The 25,579-nt window shown below is 37.6% G+C and overlaps 1 protein-coding gene across 1 annotated transcript in view; it reads left to right on the top strand.

Moving 5' to 3' along the window:
- The window catches only part of PTEN (phosphatase and tensin homolog), a 49,515-nt gene that overhangs the window by 2,095 nt on the left and 21,841 nt on the right, over nt 1-25,579 (top strand). Inside the window, exons 2-4 of the mRNA XM_081912986.1 lie at nt 18,931-19,015; nt 21,905-21,949; nt 25,013-25,056. Coding sequence (XP_081769112.1) covers nt 18,931-19,015; nt 21,905-21,949; nt 25,013-25,056 — 174 coding nt within the window. The remainder of the gene's footprint in view (nt 1-18,930; nt 19,016-21,904; nt 21,950-25,012; nt 25,057-25,579) is intronic.

Here is a 25,579-nt window from a genome sequence, read left to right as displayed (position 1 = left end):
AGGTATTCTTAATTGGTGAAAGATACATATTCTTATAATAAAATACTCGTTTAAGCAACAAAACTTATTTTTTTTTATTAGCTCAAATTACATTCCATCTTTCAATTAGTTTACCACATTTGCAGTACTTGTGTATGTTTCCTCAGAAGTATGACTATGTTCAGTGGGCTTACTGCCAGGTAAATATGTATAGTATATTTGTGCTGCTGATATTGTAGCAAGCAATTCACACTGCATGAAAGTGATAACTTAATTATATCACTGATTATTTTAAATATATGAATAATAGAGCTGCTTTTACATGGCAAGATTTTTGATCATAGAGCAAGAAAATTCAAATTATCTTGCTACTGGTGTTTCTGCTAACAGCATTAAAAAATATTTAAAAATGAAAACTAGTTAGTTCTTATTCCAATACATAATTGAAAGACAGCTCTTTTAACTCACTGTTGGACAGTGTGTGTGAAGTTGTAGCACAGAGAATCCAAAGGTTAAATATTTGATACTGGAACAGTAAAGTGTCACCAGTGTATTGGAGAATCCTCCAGCCATTTAATAAGTTGAAATCTCTTCACACATCACAAGGTTAAAATGAATCTCTTAGGCCAGGCACAGGCAGAAGTTAGATCAGAATCTACTGACAGATATTCTTGATCTACTGCAATAATCCAAAGATCTGAGTCTCAAATTGTTTAACAATAAGAACAACAAAGTGCCCCCCTCCCCAAATAAGTTGCTGACATAAGCAAACCTTTGGGTAACCAAGAATAGATTTTTGTAGGAAGTAACTGAACTCATTTTTGGTTCTTTTGATCAGTAGCTGCTCAGAGACATCCTTTTCTTTAATTCTAAGTGAATGTCTTTTGTACCTGGCTTTAGTTGTTGGGTCTTGGAGTTAAGGTAAAAAATAAGTAGATTCTGCAAACCTGAGGTCTGCCCACCACTGTCTTATTCTGCAATATTAGCAACATTTCTTAGATCTTGAGGTTGCAAACTTATCCCTGGGAATAAGCTTCACTGAACACAGATTGCTTCCAAGGAAATATGTATAGTGTTATGTTGCATGTCCCATTGAACTTAGATGGGCTTATTTGTGAGAAAACATACCTATGGCTGTGCTGTTAGACAAACAAAAATAATCCAAACCATTTGTTAAGCCAATAGATTTTAAATTAAATCAACTCATATATAGAAATAACCTATTGGTAAGCATAGAAATATTGTACAAGGCATTTCTTAGTCATATATACAAAAAGCAATAAATGAAAATACCTATTTCAGAATTACTCCTCTGGAATCAATTACGGTACCTAAGGATTGTAGTTGTGCTGTGGCATGGGTATTTCTTCCTTGGATGTAGCCTGGAAATATTTCACTTCTTCCATTTGTAGAAAATTGTACTTCCTACTTAACTTGATGAGACAAGTAATTATATGTCCTGTTCGCTAATATGAAAGACAGTGTACATGATCAAACAGAAGTTAGTTGCAGCTAATTGCAATCCTGTTCATACTTGGTTGAGCTTGTTTAAACTTGGGGAGACTTTACTTTTGAGTATACATGCTTATAATTACGTATTGTAAATCCTCTTCCATTTCTTTCACTGGAATGTAATACCTAATGTAATGGGGCTTACTCCCAGGTAAGTGGGCTTGGGAGACTTCAGTCCTAAACTCATGTACCTGTGAATAAGTCTCATTGAATTAAATAGAGCTTACTTCAGAGTACATAAGATTAAGGCAGTGCTGTAGTTTGGATTTTGTAAATTTAGTTACCTAGCTTTAATGAAAACAGAAAGGGATGTCTTGATTTCTCAGACATGACTTCGTATATTTTAAATTCTGTTTCTGTAGTATATCTGTCTTTTCATCCTTTCTTTTTAGGAGGGGCATTGTTATCAAAATCTAAATTGCTGTACACTTAAAATACCCGATAAATGGAGTAATTGTGGATATTTTCATGGAAGTAAGATCTTCTGTGTTCAATGCAGTTTACATGTTCATGTGTTTAGGACTGCAGCCTAATATAGGTAGAATTTCTCATCTGAAAGATTGCATGCTTTTTAAAAATTAGCTGTTACTCTGTATATGATGACAATGTAAGTCATAGTATGTGAATAAGAGTGGATATTTGATCCTGAAAGAGGTAGTAGAATTTACCTTAATTTCCTTAAGATTTACATTTTATTTGCAAAAGGTGTAATTATTCTATTTTGCCAATTCGAAAGTCATTAAAATAGATAGTTAATAGATTCTCTTATTGTGCGTACATCTGAGATCATATAGTTTTGGTACATAGTGGTAAATTTAAATACCTGATTGATTCTTCTTGTAGTTCCTTTGAGTTTTCCTCAGTTCTTTCAAGTGATGTGGAATGGCATCCCCTTCAGCTGGAATTACTTAACTTGTGTTTTAGAAAGTTGTATATAGAATGTGCAGATTTGTAAAGTTATACAAGTTAAACATGAAGTTAACAATTAACAAGTGTTACTGTGTACACAGTTTAAGTCTCAACTTTTGGTCCTCTTTTCGTCAGTAATAGTTGTAGTACAAGCAGTACCTATATGATCTATGTTTTAGTAGAAACTTTGAAATGGTGGGTAACCTATACATTAATTTGCACTGAAAATGGCATTGTTTTTTCCCTGATTATGACTTTGTGAGTGTGTATAAGTTAGGCCATTGCTCTGTCTAGATTAATATTGCTTGTTTGGACTGGCAGTGGCACTCCATGACCTCAGGAAGGTGTTTCTCAGCCTTACTGTTGAATACACCTTTTAATTGGAGTTCTAGGTTTTGAACTTTGGGCCTTTATGAATGCAAAATGTGTTATATTCTGATGCTTGTGCATCCGTCTTTATAAACTCACTTCAAACTGCTTTTTAAAGTATCTCCTCCCATATTGAGGATAGATTAATCAGAGGCTTTATTTTAGACGTAGGAGACACAATGCATTTTTACAGCAATATTTTAAATCTCTTTAGATTCTGAACTGTGTTACAAATTACACATTTAATATCTGTAATTTACAAGTCAATCTGTGCACTCATAAGCATCTTCAGCATCTGTCAAGTAGCAAGGAAAACACCACTTTCTGTCCTTCCTGGTGGGTAAGGAGTACACTTCCCATGTCCCACTGAAAATATTTTTTTGGCATCTACAGTTTATTTTCACTAATTCTGACACAAAACCACTATTTCAGAGTAATGATGCATATAATGGATACCTATAAATATCATGGTTTTTAGATATTGCATAGAAGTGCTTTAAAGCTGAGTCTTCCCCAGGATTTCCCTATACCCATATTCCTAAGAGTTTAGGAATAAAATAAACATTTTAGTTTGCAAATATCCAGATTATGGTGTGCAGAAGGTAGAATGGCTTACTCTGTCAGTAGCGTCCCTTGTTAACACAAGTGTTTCAAAGATGGAAAATTTGTAGAAATTCAGGGTGTTAACTGCACATTTTCATTTGCTGTCTTGGGTCTCAAATAATGTTTTACCTGCTTTGAGGTGAGCCAAGTACCACACAAAGTAGATGGTAGTCTGCAATGGAGTGTACCTTGTCAGTTGGATTATATAACACAAACATATCATCTCTAGTAATAATCTTTTTCATCCTTTTTTAATTTAGTGAATATAATGCAGGCTTCTGGGAGACTGTTTCTCTATCTGGACTTCTTTCTGCCTCTGGGAATGCTCAGTGGCTTACTGTAGTTTTCCAGAGAGATGGAACTCCCTTCACTTTGTCTCTGTTTTTTCAGCATAGGTTCAACAGGTAGTTACTCCCCTCACCCCCAGTAGCAAAGCTTTCCATTTGAATTGACTGTTGGTCATGCAGTCTTGATAGGTGCATTTTGAGTGGTTGAGTGGTTGATTCCCAGGTTTTTTTTAGCCTTTAGAGACAGATCCTGCTTTTTGTCTTGGGAGTTTAGTTTCTCTCTGCATCATGGTTTAGCCGGTTGCATCCTACCACAAAAGGCAAAATCAAAATGGCAACACTGCTCCTGTGCAGCTATGAACTGCCTTTTGGCTATATTTGGCTAGCTGATTCAATAGGATTTTGTTTAACTTCAATAAGATTGTTTAACTTTTGTATTTGTGAAGATCATGAAATATTATTCTTAGTATGTCAATTTTATCTTGCTTAAAGAGTTCAAAATATTGTAAATCAACCTATAAGTGTTGGTATTGTGGATTTAGGTTGGACCAGCCTAAAATGTAATTCCTGTGTAAAACGGATCCAGAAATAACCTGACTTTTTATTGGACTGGCTAAATTGAATGCATGTTTCTGTGAATACTTGGCTATACTTTAGCAGTATAGAGTAGTATATAATCTGAGATAGATTAGGCTGAGAGAAAGACTTGCCCAAGGTCACCTAGTGACTTCTTTGAGTGAGAGATCTGAAGCTATGTCTTCTCTCCTGTAAGCCAGATGTCCTTGCCACTAACTATACCACAATGACTTTTGTGATTGTAGTATGTCTTTTCTGACAGATAGGGTGCTATACAATCTGTTCCAGAACGAAAGGCAGGGTTTGAATGGAAGCAATGTTTGGAAGACCTTTCCACTTTTGATGCTTATTTCCATGTATGCACTTGCACTTTCTTATGACAGGCACTTAAAATAGAAGACACAAGATTGCAGCATGGAGTGCTCCCATTCAGGGTGTCAGCCAACCACCATGCTCTTTCTAGCCTACCGCTAGGATTTGTAATTCCCCCCCTGCAACAGTCAGTCTGCACTCTATAGAAGCTGAGCATGCTCAGTCGTCCTGATTTTTGAGGACCCCCCACCTTAGGGATTTCCTAATTTGCTTTTACTTCTACACAACTTGGTTTCCCCCCAAGCCTGTTGATGCATCTCTCTGGAGTTTGTATGATCCTGTTTTTGCTATGTAAGGATATTCACTTTGAGAACTGGATTCATTCTGTGTTTATTTGTGCGCACAGAGATATACGCATACATATATGTCTTAAAACAAAATGCTTCAGATTGTAGATTTTTAGCGGCTCCATTTGTAAGATATATCTAACTTAAAATACAGTGTGTTTCTCTCTCTCTCTCTCTCTCTCTGTAGATTGGTTCTGTAGATGAAGTTTCATCCAGAAGGGGTACACTGGTAAAGGCATTAGTTTTGTGGTGCCAAAGAAAATGGGGTGGGGAAGAAGAGTTCTGAATAGCAGAACCTTCCCATTTCTCCAGTGGTTGGGCAAACAAGGCTAAATAGTGTTTCTAATCTGTACACTTCCTCTCAGAAAGGATGCGTCGTTTTCATAAAGTTCGATACTATGTACAATGTGCATTTACTCTTGGCAGCAAAGAAACCAGAAATAATTCTATTGTAAATCTGATATTTATCTCCATTTCCCACTAGTTCCTGAAAACTGCTGAATGCCTTTCCTATGGGCTTTGTACTTAGCAACACTGGTCAGTGCAAATTAAGCACAGTTTCTTTTAATATTATGTGACTTGGCCCCCACTAACATGGTTCTTGCAGAAGAATGTCATGTATTCTTCTAACTGTAAGCTAACATAGCTTACAGAAGCATTGTGTCCCTTGGTATTCCTGCAGTGTATGGGTCCTTTGCTCACATTTTTTGTTGTATATTGTTACTAATACCTAAAAAGCAGTGGGGTTAAATACTTTAAAAAGGTAGTTTCAGTGCTATTTGAACAAAATTATTTAGTTTGTCAGCAGCTGCACTTTGGAACTCCCTGCCTATTGACATAAAGCAGGCACCTTCACCATACTCTTTGGCACCTTAGCATACTTGGCATACTTAGAAAGTTGAGATAATTTTAAACTGTTTTATTACTTTAACTTTTGTAGATTTTAATGTAGGGTTGTAATTTTTTATTTTATTTTACAGTTTTGTTTTCTGTAAAGTGCTTTGAGATTTTTTACAATCATATGGTGTATAAATTTTTATGGAATGAATAAGTAAGTAAAATAAATAAATTGATTCCTTTGGTGCAATGAATACAGTCTTCCCATGCCATATATTGGTATGTGAAAGCTGTTACTCATTTTTTCTGCTTCTAATCCTCCTGGATTTTTATGAATTTGGTAAAGTTCATATTACGCAATATAACAAGTTTCACGTAAAATGGGAATTTTATTCTTCTGCCATAGAAAAACCATTATGGGGGGGCCTCCTCCCTGGACAGGCTTTTTTGATGGGTAGGTAGTAAACGTTTTTTCTGCTATGAAATAAATTAAGTCGGGTCATAAATGTTCTGAAAGTTGCGCCAGATGTTCATTGGGAAAAGAGCAGTATTATAGTTTAAGACCATATATTTGACATCCTCAGTGGATTGTATTTTTTTGGATTAAAAAAAATGCGTCTGTACCTATCTCAAGAACAATAATGATAGAATACAGTAATATTTTAATGCAGAAAAGTTTCCTTGTGGTAGTGCATATTTTTAGGGAAAGTAGCGATGACTCTGAAAAGGAATAATGAGTTATAAAATAGTTCTGGTTTGGCTTAAAAAGTGTATTTTTCCTGGCAGGGATTTTTTTTTTTTTTGCGTGTGTGTGTTATGCACATATATATGAGTTATCAGTGGTTAATAACATCATACTGCTGCTTTGGTAAATATTCTAATGGTACAGTTCAGTAGCTTTAAGAAGACTTGATTGAAAACTCAGAGAAATGCCATTTTTACAGTAAGAATCCATTACTACTTTGCTGTTTGTTTTAACAGGCCATTTGTATGTTCCCCAACTAAATGAAAATGAGTCCTTAGTCTCTAGCAAATTTAAAATCCTTACATTGATAGGGGGACAGTAGAATAAAAACACCTAAAAGGGTGTTTTATTATGTCTTATTCACATGATGTATGCATAGAACTTTCCAACTGAGTGATTTTCAAAACAAGTAATGCCCAGACCTTTTTCCTCCCAGAAGTTGGTGTTTACATGCATGCACTAATGTACTGGAATTTGATCTTTAAGGTTTTTAAGAACTTGGATTGAAATCTATACATGCACACTTGGGTATAAATATCAATGAACTCAGTGAGGTTTACTGCCAAGTAAGTCTGCCATAAGATGTATTAGTTCAGTTAGAAAGTGGTGGTTCCTAACTAGTGCTGTCATTTTAAATTTGAATATAATGTAGGAGGGCCCATGGTCTCCTACTTGCCTTTATCTCTTTACTTGGAAAATATTGCCATCAGAGTAAACTAATAAAGACTAGTTGCTGGGGGATGATGAACAGTAGGGGATGGCTGTTACCTGCATGACCTGGTAGTATGCTTTCTGGATGTATCTGACTAGGCAGTGTTAGAAGCGGGATGCTAAACTAGATTGATCTTTGTTCTCATCCAGCAAAGCTGCTCTTATTATATTATCAATCTTTTGCAGTTTATCTACATCATTGTTGACTTCTGTTGCCCAGAATTGAACACAAATGAGATCTTCATCAGTGCTGAATAGAATGCTATGGTTATTCATTTGTATCTTAAAGACAGTATTGCTCTTAATGTGGTCTATAATGGCATTGTTATTTTGTTCCACTACATCACATTGACTCATTCAGTTTATTCCCTATAAGCTGAAGTTTTTAGAAGTGCAGCTGTTCACCCAGTTAAATTTTTTCTCCATCGTCTCCCCTGCCCACAGTATTGTATGTGTTTATGTATAGTTCTTTGTTTTAAATATACAACTTTTTTTGTTTTTATCATATTGCTGTGTACCTTACTTTTCATAGATACATCTAACGTTTTAGTGTTTGCAATCCCTTTATTTTGGATCCAACATGGTGTATGGTCATCTTCCGCTGTGTTGATTAAGAAATTGAAGAGAGAATTACCAGCACGGCTGGAAATCTCTTTACAATTTGATATTGATCTATTTTATTTCTTTGTGCAGTTTTTCAACAAATTATATTCCTCTTGCAATAGTTTGTTGCTTGTTTGCTACCCTCCCAAATAACCTTTCTGGTGTGGTTGTCATGAAGACGGAGATCAGAAGCCTCGGCATAGCTAAGATATATCAGTGGGTTATTCTCTACCTAATCCAGTCTGGCTTCTTAAAAAAGCAACTTTGTTTGGCTCAGTACAATTTATAACCATTGAATGCTAGTCACTCATATTCTTCTCTGTGCTTCAGTATGTGCTCCAATTTTAAAATGTAGAAGCCAGAATAATTTTTTCTGCTTTCCTTTTAAAATAAAAAAGATGCACTTTACTTTTGCTCTGTAGTCTTTTGGGACTATGCCATTTTCCATGAGTTCACACACATAATTACTAGTGGTTCTGAGAGACCAGCGTAACTCCCATGGGATCCTTGAGTGAATGTCATCAGGACCTGCCGACTTGAATATGCTTACATTCTCCAATATTTCTTTGATTTCCTCTTTGGTTATTTATATACCACTTGATGGTAACCCCCCCCCCTCAAAGCAGGGTGCAAAAAAATAAAACAATAACATTGAGAAAAATTCATAATCATACTTAGAAAAATTAAAATACTAAAACAAATAAAAAATTACCTCAACTATCTAAGTATCTCAGTATGCTTGTCCAGACAAGAGTGTTTTTAGCAGGTGACAAAAAGAGTATGGTGAAGTTATTTATTTCATATATATATATATATATATATATATATATATATATATATACACACACACACACACACACACATATACATACTACCTGATTGTTGAAAAAAACTTCAAAGCAGTTTACAAAAAAGATTAAAAAAATTATTACTTAAAATTATTATCATAATTTAAAACCTAATTTTTTAAAAAAACACAATAGAACAGACTAAAACAAATTAAAACTCGTGATCTGTGACCTTTTCTCTCCCTTGGTCCCCCTCCCCATTGTGAAATATCCTATGTTTTATTACTTTTTATAAATAGCTTTCCTTACATAATTAAGTCACATTGCACTGCATACCTTTTGCTTAATTCATATGACTTGGTACTTGGTTGTTTTGAACCATTCCTTGGTACTTGGGTCTTTTGAATCATTCCTAGTTATTTGAGCAATGCTTTCTAGAAATTCGCTGCTGCTAGATGAGTTTTTCAGTAATTTGCATTCTACTAGAGAAGAAACAATATGGGGGAAACTAGGCTTTTGTTTTTATCAAACCATGAGATACTAAGGAGGCAAGTTTTTAAATTAATGGCTGTACAGAGATGGCTGGTACCTTTGAGGGGGAAAAGCTGTTCCTTGGCCTGCGCCTAGATCAGCATTCTCAGAGGTTAAGTGCACACTGATAATAAATCCTTTGGTGTCTTTTTCTGAAGAATTCTAGGAAGAAAATATCATTGAGTTCAATGGGACCTATTCTGAAATAGGTGTGGATAGGACACAAGTTTGTGTTTTCTGCAGGCCCTATGCTGTACTGTGCAGCTTCAACATAAGAGTATTGGTTTTGTATGTTTTACTTCGGACACCTCCAGCCAGAACGTAACTATATCTTGCTGTCAACTGCAGAGAGGTGGAGTAAGATCTCTCCTAAAATGCCAGGTATTTAAAAGTATGCAATGGCTGAGGCCTTTTACAAAGAGGTTTTTGCAGGGTTGATAAGTGCTAGAGAAAGAAATAGGGCATGTGACTAAGGGTGTGCACATATGATTTCTTCCTGGAGATTAATACTTGCATATTTAAGCTGGTCAGTCAGAACTTGTTGTTCCTGAAAGATGAGTTTATGTTTTCTGATGTCATGTTCCCCTCCTGCTCTGTTCATTGCTCTCCCATTCCATCACTTTGTACTAAAATGTTAGCAAAGAGGAATGCTGGACATCAGGTAGAATAGCAAAACCAAATTCACTGCCAATAGCTAATAAGCCATAAGTCTTCAACTGTAGCTTGCTTCCACTTCTAAAACAAGCTTTTAACCTCTTTGCATTATAGCTGTGCTGAAACAGCATTAAAAAAATGTTAAGGCACACTGAGGTTATGCAGTGACAACTATTTTTTCTTACTCTTCCAGGAGTGCTGATAAAATAATTATTTATTACATTAAACCTCCTAAAATTGATAGTAGTTTATTTGTAAATTGGAGATCAGTCCACATCTATAGGCTATATAAATCAGTGCTTCTCAAGCTATCTGATGTGGTGGACCTGTAAACCCTCTCCATTCAAATAAGCCAGGGACCAGTCCCTGAAGTGTCCCACACAAACTGGGCTGTGGTAGAGTCATCAGGGACCAGTAGCTGATGGCTTGCAAATCGAGACCAGTGTGCAGTCCACCACATTGAGTAGGGCATGCATAAATGATATATAATATTTGGCAGTTGCTGATGTTTAGAGTCTAGGCTTGGGGTTTCCAAACTATGGACCACCAATTGTCTGTTATCTTCATTCAGGTGGTCTGGTATGTCCACCATTAAATATTCATACTGATTTTTAATTGCATTTTTATTGCTTCTTTTAAAAGAAACAAAAAAATAGCAATAAGAAATTATACAGTATATCTCATACACTCTCTACAACAGGCAGAAAAACCATTAAACTGTCCACCAAGACCATCAGCTGTTTTCTAGTGTTCTTAGGGCGAGGGAGGTTGAGAACCACTGGTTTAGACTTCTTATTGCAAAGGTAAGTCTCTGGTAGAAAAGTACAATAGGTTGGAGTGATTCTTGGAAACCATCTACATTTTAGCTTCTTCTTTTTTGTCCTTCCATTTTATACACAGCCCCACCTGGGGAAGAACAGCTGGGCAGCTATTATGACTGAAAAAACCTCCTTCCTGCCCTTGTTGCACTTTTATACCCCCCCCCCCCCGGAAATCAGCAGTGACTAGATTTCTCGGACACTGGTTTGCTGCCATGATGTCTGGTTTGCTCCTTAGTCTATGTAAACATCTTAAGCAGCTTTGCAAATAATTACACAGGGAATGTTTGCCCGCCCTAACTAACCCTGTATACTTTGTGCTGCTGCTCCTTCATCCTACCCCATTCTGCCTCTACTATTGTACCCCTACTATAAATGTGCTATCTTCTTGTTGCTGCGACACTTCACCATGAGCTTAAAAGTCAGGTTAATTGATAACTGGACTTCAGTATCAAATCTACATGGTTAGGATATCTGGATTCGTAAGTCTTTAACACTTGTGGTTGAAAGAGATGGGTGATAGAATGTTGAGGTAGAACTGACAGGTAATAGAGCACTGTGCTGCAGTTTTTCCTAACTTGGTGAAACAGTATAGAACTGTGGTTGTTAGTATGTTTGCATGCCTATGCTCTCTATTGCAGGCTTTTATATTAGTTGGCCCTTAAATATGAAAAAGGTAGAGAAGTGCAGCAATTAACTTTGACACCTGACTCCTAAAATAGCTTTTCAGGAATAGCAGCAATAGTGGATGGGTAGGGTGAGTAAGTATGATGCAACCTAAGACTGGGGACAGTAACTGGTTTTCCCTTGCAAGTTGCAGACTGGATGGCTAGTTAAAGTTTTTTTTTGATTGTAGCCTTTGCTTATCTGTGCTTCCTTGTTAATGCAATTTAGTAAATTTGTTTCACTGGTCTTTCTCCTCATACCCACAGGTATTAACAGTTGTCTCTCGTGGTCATAACTGCACTTTAGGTGTACCTATAGATATAATATTTTTGAGTTCTAGTCTTCAGAAGTGTTTGTGCTGCTCTTTCATGCATATACTCATTGGAAGCTACAATGCTACTGTTAATCTTTCCCCCCACAATTTTTTGGAAAGCTTGATAAGTAGAAATTGGAATAATCTCTAGGAGTGTAATTTACGGTAATAGATTTCACTGCTGAATATCTCATTGTGCAGAGGTGGTGAACACAAGGCATAGTGGGTTATGCTGCCCTCTTGTGCTGAGAGTCAGGAAACACATACCTTTGTCCATTAATAGCTCCCTTCCTCCTCTTGACCAGTCTGTTTCCTGTCTTGACCAGGAGCAGAGGTGTGTGTGTACTCCTCAGTTGCCTACTCCTCAGACTTGTGGTTGGTGTTTTAAATACATTTTGTCGGTGTGTGTATGGTTAGTCTTTGTCTGATCTGTGTTTTGTATTGCTTGCCAGAAGTCCCCCCTCCAGGTTTTACCTTACTGGTGTTTTCCCACAACATCATTTTCCCCCAGCTTTTATTATCTGATTTTCACCATCAGGTCCGAAGGCTGGGTTGCAACAGTTTAAAATTCATCATTAAAACAGTTAAAACAAATGACACCTTTGATAGTACTTAGTTCTTGGTAGAATTTGAGTGACTTGGCTGAGGGTTTACACAGGATGGTAGATGCAAGCTGAGATACTATGTATATATGGACAGTACAATAATAAAGTAAGTATACTTTAAATGTAAGTTAAATTGGCTTTAATCGTTTCTTTGACAGATAGTCTTCTGGATAGTTTTTGAAGATGTCAGTACTTTAGAATCAAAGACAAATAGATGAGTCTTTCTATATTGTATAATTAAACCAAAAATAAGGTTTCTGGGTCTTATACTGCTCCTTTGTGTCCATTTAAATAGCAGTTTAAGATTAAGATGACTAGCACTGAGCAAGTTCTTATTGCATGACAATATTCTGCCATTGCCTGGAGCTTTGAGAAGATACTACTTTCTTTCACTGACTTTAAAGTGGGGCTTTGTTTCTTTTGCCCATTAGTGGTTCTCTTCATCCTCTGATTACAGGATGCTGAGCAGATATATCTATTCCAGTATTCTGGTTGTAGTTCAGGTACTGAGCCAGAAATGTTTTGGAGTATTTATTCCATTTTCTTTGTATGTAAACACATGTGAAGCCTTAAGATAATAATAGAGGCTGTCAAGGAAGGGAACTCCCCACCGTTCGTGGATTCCATGAAGTGTGTTGTCTTTTCTGCCAATGCCAGAAGCTCCACAAGGAACTCTGATAGGCTTCTGAAGACAATTGCGCTAGAACATTACTTTCATTCAAGTGCTCAACTTTCAGAATTTCTTCCAGTGCTGATTGCTTATCTGACTCAAGACTTCATCTGTGCACTTTCAACTTCTAGTTGCCTAAACAGTGCAGTTGGCTTATACTTTCAGTAGAATTCTGAAGTTTTCAGGTGAGCCTGCAGTGCAGTGCTTAATGGGTTCTTCAGCAAGTAGTCAAATATCTGTCAGGTTCCATGCCTCTTTATCAGGGAGAGCTTAGTGCTGATTGCAAAGGAGTGAATCCTATACAGGTGACTCAACTTACACGCGGGTTACATTCCAGGGATAGTGCATAAAGCCAAAATCTCATATAGTCAAAACACATTTTGGGTTCAGTGGTGGGTGGGATTGCCAAAGTAATAGTTTTTTCCTGGACACCTGCCCTCTTTCTGCCTCCTTTTCAATTTTCTAAAAATAAAGAATTGCCTACTGTGTAAAGCTGGATGCGTGCAAGTTAAATGCACGTAAGTTGTGAGTTAGCTGTATAGTTAAGAAAACTTAACACTCTCTAGGCAGGCACCATTCTAGACCACTGCTCTGCACTCACCATAGCCATCAGGTCTCCTTTTCACTTTTCCACCAATGCCACTATTGAGAAGACCATGTCTCAAGGTATGCTTCTGCATTCCAGTCTGCCTTGGCTGAATGTCTCTGCCTGGAAGTTGAATAGAAGGCTCCTAAAGGCCACCCACCTAAAGTGGTAGGTACCATTCTGTCATCCAGGTATCCTTCCGTGCTCTGCATTTATCATTCTGCATGATCAGTCTTCCTAGACAGTGTAAAGAAGGTCAACTGCATTTAAAGAATGCTGAGATTACTGCAGCATCTTCATACTACCTTGTTAGCATTGCAGAAGCTGCCATTTGTGTTGTTAAAATCTGTGTCTCTTTGTTGTTTCTCAGATTGGTTTTTTTTTAACCCCTAGTTGTCATCACTTCAGTCTGTCATGGTGGTGGTTCTTTGCACAAATTTGTCATTCATCTCATAAACATGCTTCCATTTTCAGCAGGAGCAGGAGCTTGTCCTTACAACCTGTTGCTTTCCAGCCTTGGAAAGGGCATGGTATTGTCTGGATGTGTGAAGAGCTTTGAGGTTTGCTTTGGAAGCAAAACAGTTTAGGCAGTCAGAGGCTTTCTTTAACCCTTTTCAGCCAAAATGACAGGGAGAGCGTCCACCAGAGCAAGGTGAATAAAAGGCTATATTTTCCTTGCTTTCATATTCTCTGACATAGCCTTTCCCATCCTTGAGTCCCCCAGATGTTGTTGGACTATGACTCCCATCAGCTTCATCCAGCATGGCTCAGTGGTCAGGGATGATGGGAATTGTAGTCTCAACAACATATGGGGACATAGGGTTGGGAAAGGTTACTCTAAATTACGTGTTCCATCTAACATTATGGCTTACTCTGCAGATTGGTGGTAGTATCTGCAGTTTTTGCAAATAATACCCTACACAAAGTTTGTTGAATCTCTACATGGTCACATCCTAACCTTCTGAGAATGGTGGCGGTCTCTTGATGTGTGCAGGACTTTTTGATATTAATTTATTGTTCCTAACCTTTCAGACAATCTGATTTCTTGTTTGTTTCATTTCACTCAGCTTCTCTGAAGAGAAAGTTGTTTAGCTGTACCCTGTCTCTCCTGCTTCTAGAGTTTAAGATGTATCAGCTCTCAGTAGCAAAACATCTGTATGTATTTTCATTCAGGCAGCGTGGTTCTGAGGACATGCCTAAAATAAATTCAATTTTGCAGCAACAAGAAGAATTGATATTGACAAAGTTTTATCCCACTTCTCCATGAGTAGGCTTGGCATTCTTTAGATGTGGGAAGAGCTATTAGAGCATACGTTAATAGAACAAACTACTGAGGCAAACAAACTCTTTCCACCCTAACACCTTGGGATAGAAAGTAAGAAGCTACACCTTAGTTAGGTGGATTAAAGCATGCATCACATTAGCTTATGAATCACTGAAGTTATTTGTGCCAGAACATCTCAGCATATTCAACCATGACAACTTCAGCAGCTTTTTTCAGCAAATGCGCCTTTTTGCAAGGTATGCAGAGTGGCTATGCAGGCTACACCAACAGCATTCATTAGGCATTACAAAATTGATAAATGTTCTTCAGCAAAGGCAGCTTTGGGGAGGAAGTCCTCCAGCAGGTTATTTAATAGGCAACTGTTGCATGGTTCCCACTGAGAGGTTTTTAGCTTTAGTGCATCTCACCATACCATATATTAGCACCTCTAGAGAAGGAATCCTTGCTCTCACTTGAAAGGGGTTTCTCAGAGGCATTGAACACATGGTAGGTCCTTGAATTTTGGGGATGACTGGCAGGCTGCATAAATGCTTAATTCTGTGAACTGCCCTGAGATCTTATAATGAAGCGTGCTATATAAATTGAATGAATGAATGTAGGGAGGATTGTTCTGCTTTCACAGTTGGAGGCAATATGCTGCTGAATACTAGTTGCTGGAAACTACAAAAGGGGAGAATACTCTTGTGTTCAGGTCCAGCACAGGTTCTGGTTTTCCCCAGGCAAATGATTGGCCACTGTAAGAACAGGATGCTGGATTAGAAGGGCCATTGGCCTGATTCAGCAGACACTTCTTATGTTCTTAGGTTTTCTCCTGTGCTGCATTGCTTTGGTGATTTGTTCTGTATATGAGTAATGAAACAGACTGGTCAAGAGATGAAGGAGCAAGGAACAGAGAAAGGTCTGTGTTTTGTGTCTTTGGGCAAAAATGGGTAGCATAGCCCACCATGCCATCTGAGAAACGTATTTCAGACAAGAAAAATGGTTCCTTTCCTTTTTAGTAGGCTTAAGTGCTTGTGCAAAGGTAATTTGATAGAGTACAGTATATCAGGCTAAATATATGATACTTTGCTTCTTTATTTCAGTACTTACTGACAATCTAATGTTAACGTGAGGCTTCTATTTGTTTGCTGAAATTCTGCTATTTCAATTCCTGGATGAGATGGCTATATAAAAAGATCCAGTATGAGAACCTATAGAAAATTATCTGTAGTTTTACTTAAGAGGAATGTAGGCTGTGTATAGCCCGTGATGGTTGAAATTATGCAAATGAGCCTGACTGGACTCTTGGCCTCATTGCTTTCTCCACCCTCGCTTTATTTTTATATATATATATATATACTATACTTAAATAAAATTCTCAACATGGTTACCGTACTTTTCGCCCTATAGGACGCACTTTTCCCCCTCCAAAAATGAAGGGGAAATCTGGGTGCGTCCTATGGGGCGAATGCAGGCTTTCGCTGAAGCTTGGAGAGTGAGAGGGGTCGGTGCGCACTGACCCCTCTCGCTCTCCAGGCTTCAGGAAGACATCCGCGGCCTAGGCAGCCCTGCGGGAGTTCCCGCAGGGCTGTCTAGGCTGCGGATAGCAGCTTGCCGCCCGGCGCGAGGGGCGTCCTGAAGCAGAGCGCCCCTCGCACCGGGCAGACATCCGTAGCGTGGGGAGTCCTGCAGGAGTTCCCCACAGGGCTCCCCTCGCTGCGGATAGCAGCCTGCCGCCCGGCGCGAAGAGTGCCCTGAAGCAGAGCGCCCCTCGCGCCGGGCAGACATCTGCAGCGTGAGGAGCCCTGCAGGAGTTCCCCACAGGGCTCCCCTCGCTGCGGATAGCAGCCTGCCGCCCGGCGTCGCCATCCCACGGTTCCTTGACCTGGTTTTGGGGGAGAAATAAAGGGGGGAAATTACTTTATTCCCCCCCCCCCAAAAAAAAACTAGGTGCGTCCTATGGGACGGAGCCTCCTATAGGACAAAAAATACGGTAAGTTGTTTTTTTTTTTTTAAAAAAAACACACTTTAAAATTAGATCTTCTTTCCTAGTTAGTAGGGCAAGGGCAAACCATATGTTTGCTGGTTTGGATTAAATGGAACATCATGGCTACCTTACATCAGCAGGGGAGAGAGGAATATCCCATGTCAGCAAGGCTAAGGCCCAAGGATGTTAATGTCAGAACGTAGCTTACTATTATTTTTGAACTATACCTGAACTTAGATCATGTAAATTTCTTCAGTGGAATTAAGATTTCACTTCCTTTTACATAAGTTCCCAATGAAGTGCAGAAATCAGCGAAAGACTGATTTAAAATCATATTATGTAAAATCTGGTGAAAAGTGTGTAATAGAAGAACTTACTCTCTTTCTGGATGTCTTGCAAATTACCCCAACACAAAAGTTACTAGTGTACAAGATAGTGTATAGGTTGTTTTTTTAAAAAAGATAAAATCAGATAATTCTGAATTTACCTTGAAATGAATCTCATTTCTATCAAGCATACGATATGAATTTCTGTGTAGAAGATTTTTTTAAAAAAGAAAATTACTTCTGAGGACAAGGCGTTTGTGTATTTCTTTATTTACATATCACAGTTTGTGTGTGTCTATATGAATTATTGTTGCAAATTTTAAAAAGTAGCATGATCAACCAAACAACATGGATGCTTACCACTTTGATAAGTGCTATTTTGGTTTGTAATCACCTGTTTTGTTTACTTGCAGGTGCAAGTGAAGGTTTTTGCTTTTGTTTGGTTAGACTTGACTATGATTTCGGGAAATAAGCCAACTTCAAAATATGGTTCACGATCCTGGCTTTGTTTCCTACCATGTATAATAATCACAATTCTCTGATTGGGTGAAATGAGTTGCTGTCATCAGTTTAAAATGAGTGGCATGCATGGAAAAGTTTTTTTATTTTGTTACGTTTATATCCTGCCTTTACACCAATGAGCTCAAGGTATCCTACACAGGTCTCTCCCTTTCCATTTTATCTTTGCAACAGCCCTATGCTGTGGGTTAGGCTGTGAGGTAGGTGAGACCATAACTGACCCAAGGTAATCCAGTGAGCACCATGACTCAGTGGATATTACTATACAGAAGGTTCTGGAGATAACAGCTGGTATCTGTTGAGCAGGTGCATTTTGCTGCAGATGATGGAAAGGGAAGTGTCAGTCTAGTTTTGTAATATTTATAACAATGAGAGTTTAACAAATTGTAAAACTTGCAGTACATAAAATAGTGTGAGCTGGATTTGAGTGCATTATTCTGGTGAGAGACAGGATGATGGCTTTTGGAGTAGAGACTAGATCTTAACAAATCGGAACATTTTCTTTTCCCTGTGTTTATATGCAGATTTATATGTACCTTCATGCATACAAAAGAGCTGAAGGACAGCTTTCAAGCTCCCAGGACTTGCATTCTTCTCCCCTGTGTTGTGTGTGAGAAGCTTGGAGCCATATGATGCTGTGGTACAGGAACAGGAGATGTTCTATATCTCTTGGCAGCATATGCAGCTACCCAGTCTCTGAATACTCAGAGCTTGCCGAAGTAGCCCAAATGCTTCTGTTTGTACTCCACAGATGGTCTGACTGGAGCAAGCTTGCAACTTGGGAGGTTCTGGTGAAGGGAAGGAAGCGCCCTGGATGTGGAGATTCTGTAGCTCTTCAGTAATCTGATCCTTGCAAGGCTGTGTCTTGGCAGCTAGGAAACACCAGAGAGCAACTAAGTCAAACTTAGTGGTCAACTATGCATAAATCACTAGATCCATGGTGGCTGTTTTGATGATAGGGGCTGCATGGGTATGAAACAGTTTCTTGACCCTCAAGCTGAAGGGTAGACTGAATAAAATTGTGAATTATATGACATATAATACTGTTGTTACACTGCTTGATCTTTCAGAATGGTAGATATTAATTTCTCTCTATTGAAAACAAGACCATTCTGCTTCCAAGTACTGTAATTGTTAAGATTACATGTGAGCAATCCAAGGCCCTCAAAGACCTTCCCTATGGGATTGGCAAACCACCGCCTGTGCCCCTCTGTACTCCCAGTCCTGTTCTTCTTAGCCTGCCAAACAGTTGTTTCCCTGATGGTGGAATACTAGAACCTTTTTCTCTATAGAAAGTGTCTGAAATGGTTGCTTAAATTCAGTCTCTATAGTTACTTACTTGAAATATTTAACACTTTATGTACTATTTCACAATGTTGCTCTGTAAATATTTCTCTTAACTTGACTATTCAGATATTTATCCAAATATAATTGCAATGGGTTTTCCTGCAGAAAGACTTGAAGGAGTATACAGAAACAATATTGATGACGTTGTGAGGTAAGAATTTGTGTCTGTGCATCTTAATGTCATCTGGGAGTAAATGTATAAATATGAGATTTCTTGGGGACAAAATGTTACATCCCTCTGTATGTTCCCTTCCACAGGTTTCCCCATTTCTGAGATTATCACATATTTTATTCAAATGAGAACTAAAACAATGTTTTGGTATCTTTTACAATGCAGTGTGTTTTTCTCTGCCAAATCTGAAACAAAAGCAAATATTAAGATTTGAAGTTTTAAGGTAATTAACTGAAGTATTACTTTTTTACATGACAATATATCAGCGTTATGTTTAATCTAGCTAGTGCATTCATCATTACTATTTTTATTTTTGTATAATTCTGCAGTTTGGTGTCAGTTCAGCAAATCTAGTACCTCTGAATTCATCTATGCACTTAATAGCCATATTGTGTAAGGCAGAAATTAGTTGACAAGTTTGGCTGTTAATTCTCCAGCTCTTCAATGAACATTTGCCTCTCTAATTTTAATCTCTGCTAGTATGTGAAATCTGCGTATTAGGTGTAACATTAACAGATTCCAATCCCAATCCCCTTCACTTTTTTTTCTAATCCTCTCCTTCCATGCCAGCCCACAGATAGCAGTTCACACACGTACAATAGATGGAAGAAAGGGAGGGGGATGACAGAACAGGAATGACCTCATGATGATTTTATATAGTCTTGTTCCTTTTTTTGTCATTGTTTTGTGAAACTGTAATTCAAGTATTTACCCTCCCAAAATTTTCCACCGTAAATGACTTCTAGGGTGACTATAACAATTTATTTTAGCGTTATAATCTAAAAGCTGCGGGAGGGCAGCTACACAAAGTTCTGGTGATAGAGAAGTATCATATTTTAGTGCTGAAAGGTGAAACTCATCTAAAACCAGGGTAAATAAGATCAATGATTTAATAAAAACATTATTTTAAAAGAAAACCCACTTTTTTTTGGGGGGGAATCATTACATGCTAGACTAATATTAAATATGGATATAAGCATGTAAGTCCTGTTACTAATCTTTAAGCTAAGTAGATGCTTCTACGAGATCAATTGAGTTAAAGGAGAATTTGAAGATTTCTGAAATATGAATGTTCATGCTCTTATCTCCAACATAGGCATTTCATTTTCACCTGTTAAAAATGGGGAGGGGGGCGTTTAGGAAAATGCATCGCACTGGCATATGTATAAGCACCTGGAACTCTTTGGATGTTGCAGTTGCATCTGTACATAAAATTACAACCTTTCACAAAGTAGTTCAGGTGTTTCCACCTTCGTCCAATTTCTCATTACCTACCACAAAAATGTATGGAGCAGAGCATCAGGATAGCTTACTGAGCTTGCATGTCCTCATATTGGTGGCTACTATGCAGTTCCCTAGATTTTTATTAGTTAGTTGTGGTTTGATATGCTGGTTATCTAATAGCTTTACAATGGAGCACTTCTGAATATTTAGAAAGGAATAGACACATATGAGTTAATTCTTTTTAAAAACCATTCTAAAATTTTTTTTTACACAAAAAGTAAAGGTAAGAAAATTGCAAATATTAGCACAAAACCTTTATTAACAACTTTAGTAGACCAACCAAAAAACAGCTCATATTAAAATATTTTGCAAGCTTTCAAGTTCTTCAGAATTCTTCATCAGACTACTTGGTGAACAATGCAGTTGAGCGGGGGAGGGAGAAAATTTGGCTGCTATTGAAACCATAGAGTGAGTTTCTTGTCATATTTTTAACATGAAATGGTCAAGGAAATAGCAGATACTTAAGTGATATGCAGGTATCAGGGCTTAAAAAAAAAGAGTTTGAGAGGTATTGATTCATAAAGGTAGGTGATGTTTTTGCAAGATATACTTGTATCTATCTAAATAAGTTAGTGAATTTTATCAGGGATGTTGGTTTCAGTGGCCTTTATTACCCTGTAAGTGAAAGAGCTACCGCATATCAAAAGTGGCATAATGCCAATAACTAATGCTTTCTGCTTAAGGTTTGGACCAGGGGTCAGCAAACTTTTTCAGCAGGGGGCCAGTCCACTGTCCCTCAGACCTTGTAGGGGCTGAACTATATTTTTTTTGGGGGGGGGAATGAACAAATTCTTGTGCCCCACAAATAACCCAGAGATACATTTTAAATAAAAGGGCACATTCTACTCATGTAGAAACATGCTGATTCTACATGCAGGCCGGATTTAGAAGGCGATTGGGCCTGATCTGGCCCCCGGGCCTTAGTTTGCCTACCCATGGTTTGGACCCTTGCTAAATTCTTGTTTGCTTCCTCACTGTGACCTTGCTTTGTTCCCTGTTTTGTGAGAGCAGAGTACTGGGGAATTGTGCAAAAGTGAAAGTGTGCATAGAACAATAGGCAGTGTTTTTCATTGGTTATGCAATGAGTAGGGATTGATTATATGAGATTAAGGCTTGCACTTTCTCAGCTGCATTTATTTTGCAAGTTATTTGGAATTGGGCAATTAATGTAGTTTGTGATTAACTTTCATTTAGCTGCTTTAGTTTTCCTCATCTAAATTGAGGTTGAATCCCTTATTCTGAGGCAGATTCTATGAAATCTAAAATTAAATGCTAGTATTAAAGAGTACTAATTCTTACCCTTGCATAGAACAATAAGGACATCTTTAGAACAACATCTGCTTCAGTTTATCATTAAAAATGCTTCGTGGAGTAAACTGCAATTTTAATTTCACACACTTTCCCACATTAGTAATTGTGAGGAAACATTTGTGCAAATTAAGGGCAGCAGCAATAGTAGGTACTACATACACCTCAAAATTGATATCAACATTTAGGTGGAGATAGATACGTCTTATCGAGCAACTATGTAAAATAATGATGTCAAATATATGTTTGTGTGACTTGTGTGTGTTTTTCTTTAAGGTTTTTGGATTCAAAACATAAAAACCATTACAAGATATACAATCTGTAAGTATACTTTGCTTCTTACATATACTGACCCAAATATTTCTAACAGAGGAAGTTAAGTTCCTTTTTATTTGAGAGGTAGATCTCAAAGATATTCAACAGACTTAAACATGAAAAAATGCTGAATGTAAGCATTGGGAACTTATTTTGTAAGGGTGGAGGTATCGTGCAGTTTAATGTTACTTGGGCTGCTTTAAATAACATGGTAGAATGCCTACTTTGCAGCTTGTAACCTTATGATAAAGTGAAATTATTCTGGCAGCTTTTGTTGATTTGATGACATCGTCACATTGAAGCAAAATTGTTATGTGTTTCATTAAACTTTTTGTTGAAAGCCTTAGTTTGCTACTCTCAGGCTACATTTTATATATTGAATTCTTTCAGATTTTGCTATATGGTTAAATTTCATGTCAAGGATCCTAGGGCTTATAGTAAACTAGAAAGAAACAGATGTATGAGTAACATTTTTATCAATTGAAAAATATATATAAAGAAAAACATAAGAATGACTACATCCACACATGATACTTATGTTCCAGATTTGATTTTTAATCAACTGAACAGTTGATTTTTTAAAATCCAGAACAGTTTACCATTTTAAAAAAGTTATGTTTTTCAAGCTGTTAAATGTTTAGGATTTTTAATAAAAGAAATGATGTAACATTTCTTGATGTAACAGCTAGAGCAAAGAAAACCAATAAAAAGAGCAGCAGCCATCAGTTGCCCATTAAAAACAACAACATAAATTTACATTCATATGGGAGAAAGTTATCCCTGAAGTACCTAAGGTCAAAATCATTTGAATTGTGCCTGGGAACTCGGTAAGACCCAATAAAACTTTTTCAACCCAGATGTAATATGATCAGACCAACATGTCTCAGTCTTGTTCTAATAGTGTCAAGTGGTTTCCATTGCAACAGCTGGTAAAATAGAGGGGGAAAGCTCAGTTTTAGCAGCAGTTTCAATGCAAACCACTTGGTGCTACTGGAGCAGCAAAGCTCTTATGCTGCAGTTCTCAGGTGCCTGACAAACAGCTGGCTGTCAGGCACTTGAGAAGTACTATCCAGCTACATTATGTGGGCATGACAACCTACCTGTCACCCATCTTTTGTCATAATGAGATCAGATTGACAGGTTGATTGTCATGCCCCTCCGTCAAAGTTAGCTGGCAGTTTGGGGTCAGCTAAAGAGCTGGCCCATTGGGCCAAAAAGGTTTTCTACCCTATGTTACAAGAATAAGCCTACACAAGCCTCAGACTTGTACTGTTCTGTCTGTCTTCCTAGTTTGTGCATGCACAGAGAAAATTGAAAGCTTTCCCTCTAGAACTAATCACAGTGACATCCAAATTCTGCAAAATGATTGGTTTTAACTAAGAATATCAGTAGCAAAGCTTTCTTCCTTTTTTGTGTTACAGGTTCATTTTATTGTTCAAGTCTGTAATATCTGTTACTTCTCCAGAATGTTACTCATTAATAGTAATACAGTTTGGTGGAATAATCTGCTTGGTATTTTGATTTGCTGAGCTTCTTTTTGTTTTAACTTCACCTATTTCTACTGGCTTTAAATGTTTTACCTATGTGGTACTCAGGACTGTCACTTGGATACTGTACATGGTGAACTTTTAAATACCTTTTTAAAAACTCCATGGTAGATTCAAAATGTTGCATTTCATAGGCTTCCTTAAATGTAATATATACAACTTGCAATGGAAGCATTTTTTACAACTCCAACCATATTAGCTTTAGAAGAAATTGCTCACTTTTCAGTAACTGGCTTCATGACAGCTGTGGTATTGATCTAGCACAGGGATCAGCAACCCAGTAGGTGTCCCAGACTCTGAGCTTTCATTTTTTTAAAAAAATGCCTAGCCCTCCTAGAAGAAAAATTGTGGAGCAAAATGTGCAGGTATCTTTAAAGTGATTAGTGTGGCTACCTCATCCCCCCCCCCCGGTAGTGAGAAATGCTCCCTGTTACTAAACAGCAACAGCATCTCTCTCTTTCTCTGTGTATGTGGTCTCCAGAATCAGGAATCAGGACCAGCAGCATACAGCTGACTTCCTGTGATGAGCATGTCGGGGTGGTGTTGTCTCTCTAATGTGCTATGCGATGCTCCTTCCATGACTGCCATAATTGGTGCTCACAGCACTCTCAAAAATGTGCCTTTCACCAGGGCAGATTTCAATCTAAAATTCAGAAATAGCTTGCTGGCCAGTTGAGAATGTTACCATTATAAAGCAGTTTACCAACAGCCTGTTGATTGCGGTTGGAGGACGGAATACAGCATTTAGTTTTTGGGGACCAAATATATACATTGGGTTTTGTAAACCTATGGGGTACTATTAAATTCACAGTACCATTTGTAGTGATCTTAAGGAAACTGAAAAAGTTGTCTATTTTGAAAGTATTGTTTTTACCCTCTATGCTCCTCTTTTACAAGAAATTTAAAGAACTAGTTTTGTGCTAAGTATCTGTAGACATAATGAGTACCTAATACATAGCAGCCTGCAGGGTCACATAGACCCACAGGAACATCTGTGTATGGTTTTCAGTTTTCTCAGTCATTCCAGTAGGGATAGAATTGATCCCCAAAACTGTAGGAAACAAAAAAAGGAAAAATTGACGAAATAAAGGAATCGTCTAAAATGTCATATGGCAATATAATAGAAAGGGAACCTCCATCTAAATCTGTCTTCATAACAACTTTTTGGAGTAGGCTTATTAGGCCAGGAGTTGGTGGTCTGACAGAGCGTGAAGGTCACCCATTGAGCTTCATGAGAGCATGGAAATGTGGATTTGGTTCTCTCTGATCCAGGTCTGATGCCTCACTGTTACAGACTTACCCTCCCTTCCATATCTGTGGACTTACATGCACCACATATTTATTTATATGGCTTGAAGAACATCTGAAACTTCTGGCTCAACATATATATTAAGCTTAATGGAAGTGTTGTTTCTAATATGGATATAGTATTAGTTAAAAATGTATTTGAAAATGATAAATTTTCTCCCTGGTGAGTAGTTTTGTTGAACTTGTAGTTAATGTATTGCAACTTTTATTTCAGATGTGCTGAAAGACATTATGACACCGCCAAATTTAACTGCAGAGGTATGCCTGTTCTTTCATATTATTTCTCCTAAACTAAGAAGCAAAATGGATTGCAAGTGATTAGAGAGGGATGTTGCTAATGTAGCAAGCCACAGATTTCCTGTTAATTTGATATCCATAATTTCTGTGTTGGCCCCAGACAGTAAATAATGATTAGGAAAGGAATTTATCTTTTCAATGAATCAATTTTTCCTGTTCTATATCATTCAAAATTTATTCGGAAGAGACTTGTCTCTCTATAAATTTTTGATAATATAAATTACTGATTTTTGGCTGGCTCTGTTTTATTCCACACCAAATTATGACATACCAAACTCTGTATAGGCCATGAACAGCATATAGTAGCCCACGTGTGACTTAATTTTTTTGCTGCTTTACTGGGATTCCCAAACACTTGGCAGGTCATAATAAATGCCTGATGGGCTGCATTTGCCATAGTATGTGACAAATTACACAAGCCTTTAATAGATGATTGCTTATGTAATTTGTATACTGTAAATCCTATAATGATTAAAACATCTAA

This window comes from Podarcis melisellensis (assembly GCF_964234715.1).
Source record: "Podarcis melisellensis genome assembly, chromosome: 5".
NCBI lineage: Eukaryota > Metazoa > Chordata > Lepidosauria > Squamata > Lacertidae > Podarcis > Podarcis melisellensis.
This window is presented reverse-complemented; position numbering and strand designations above follow the sequence as displayed.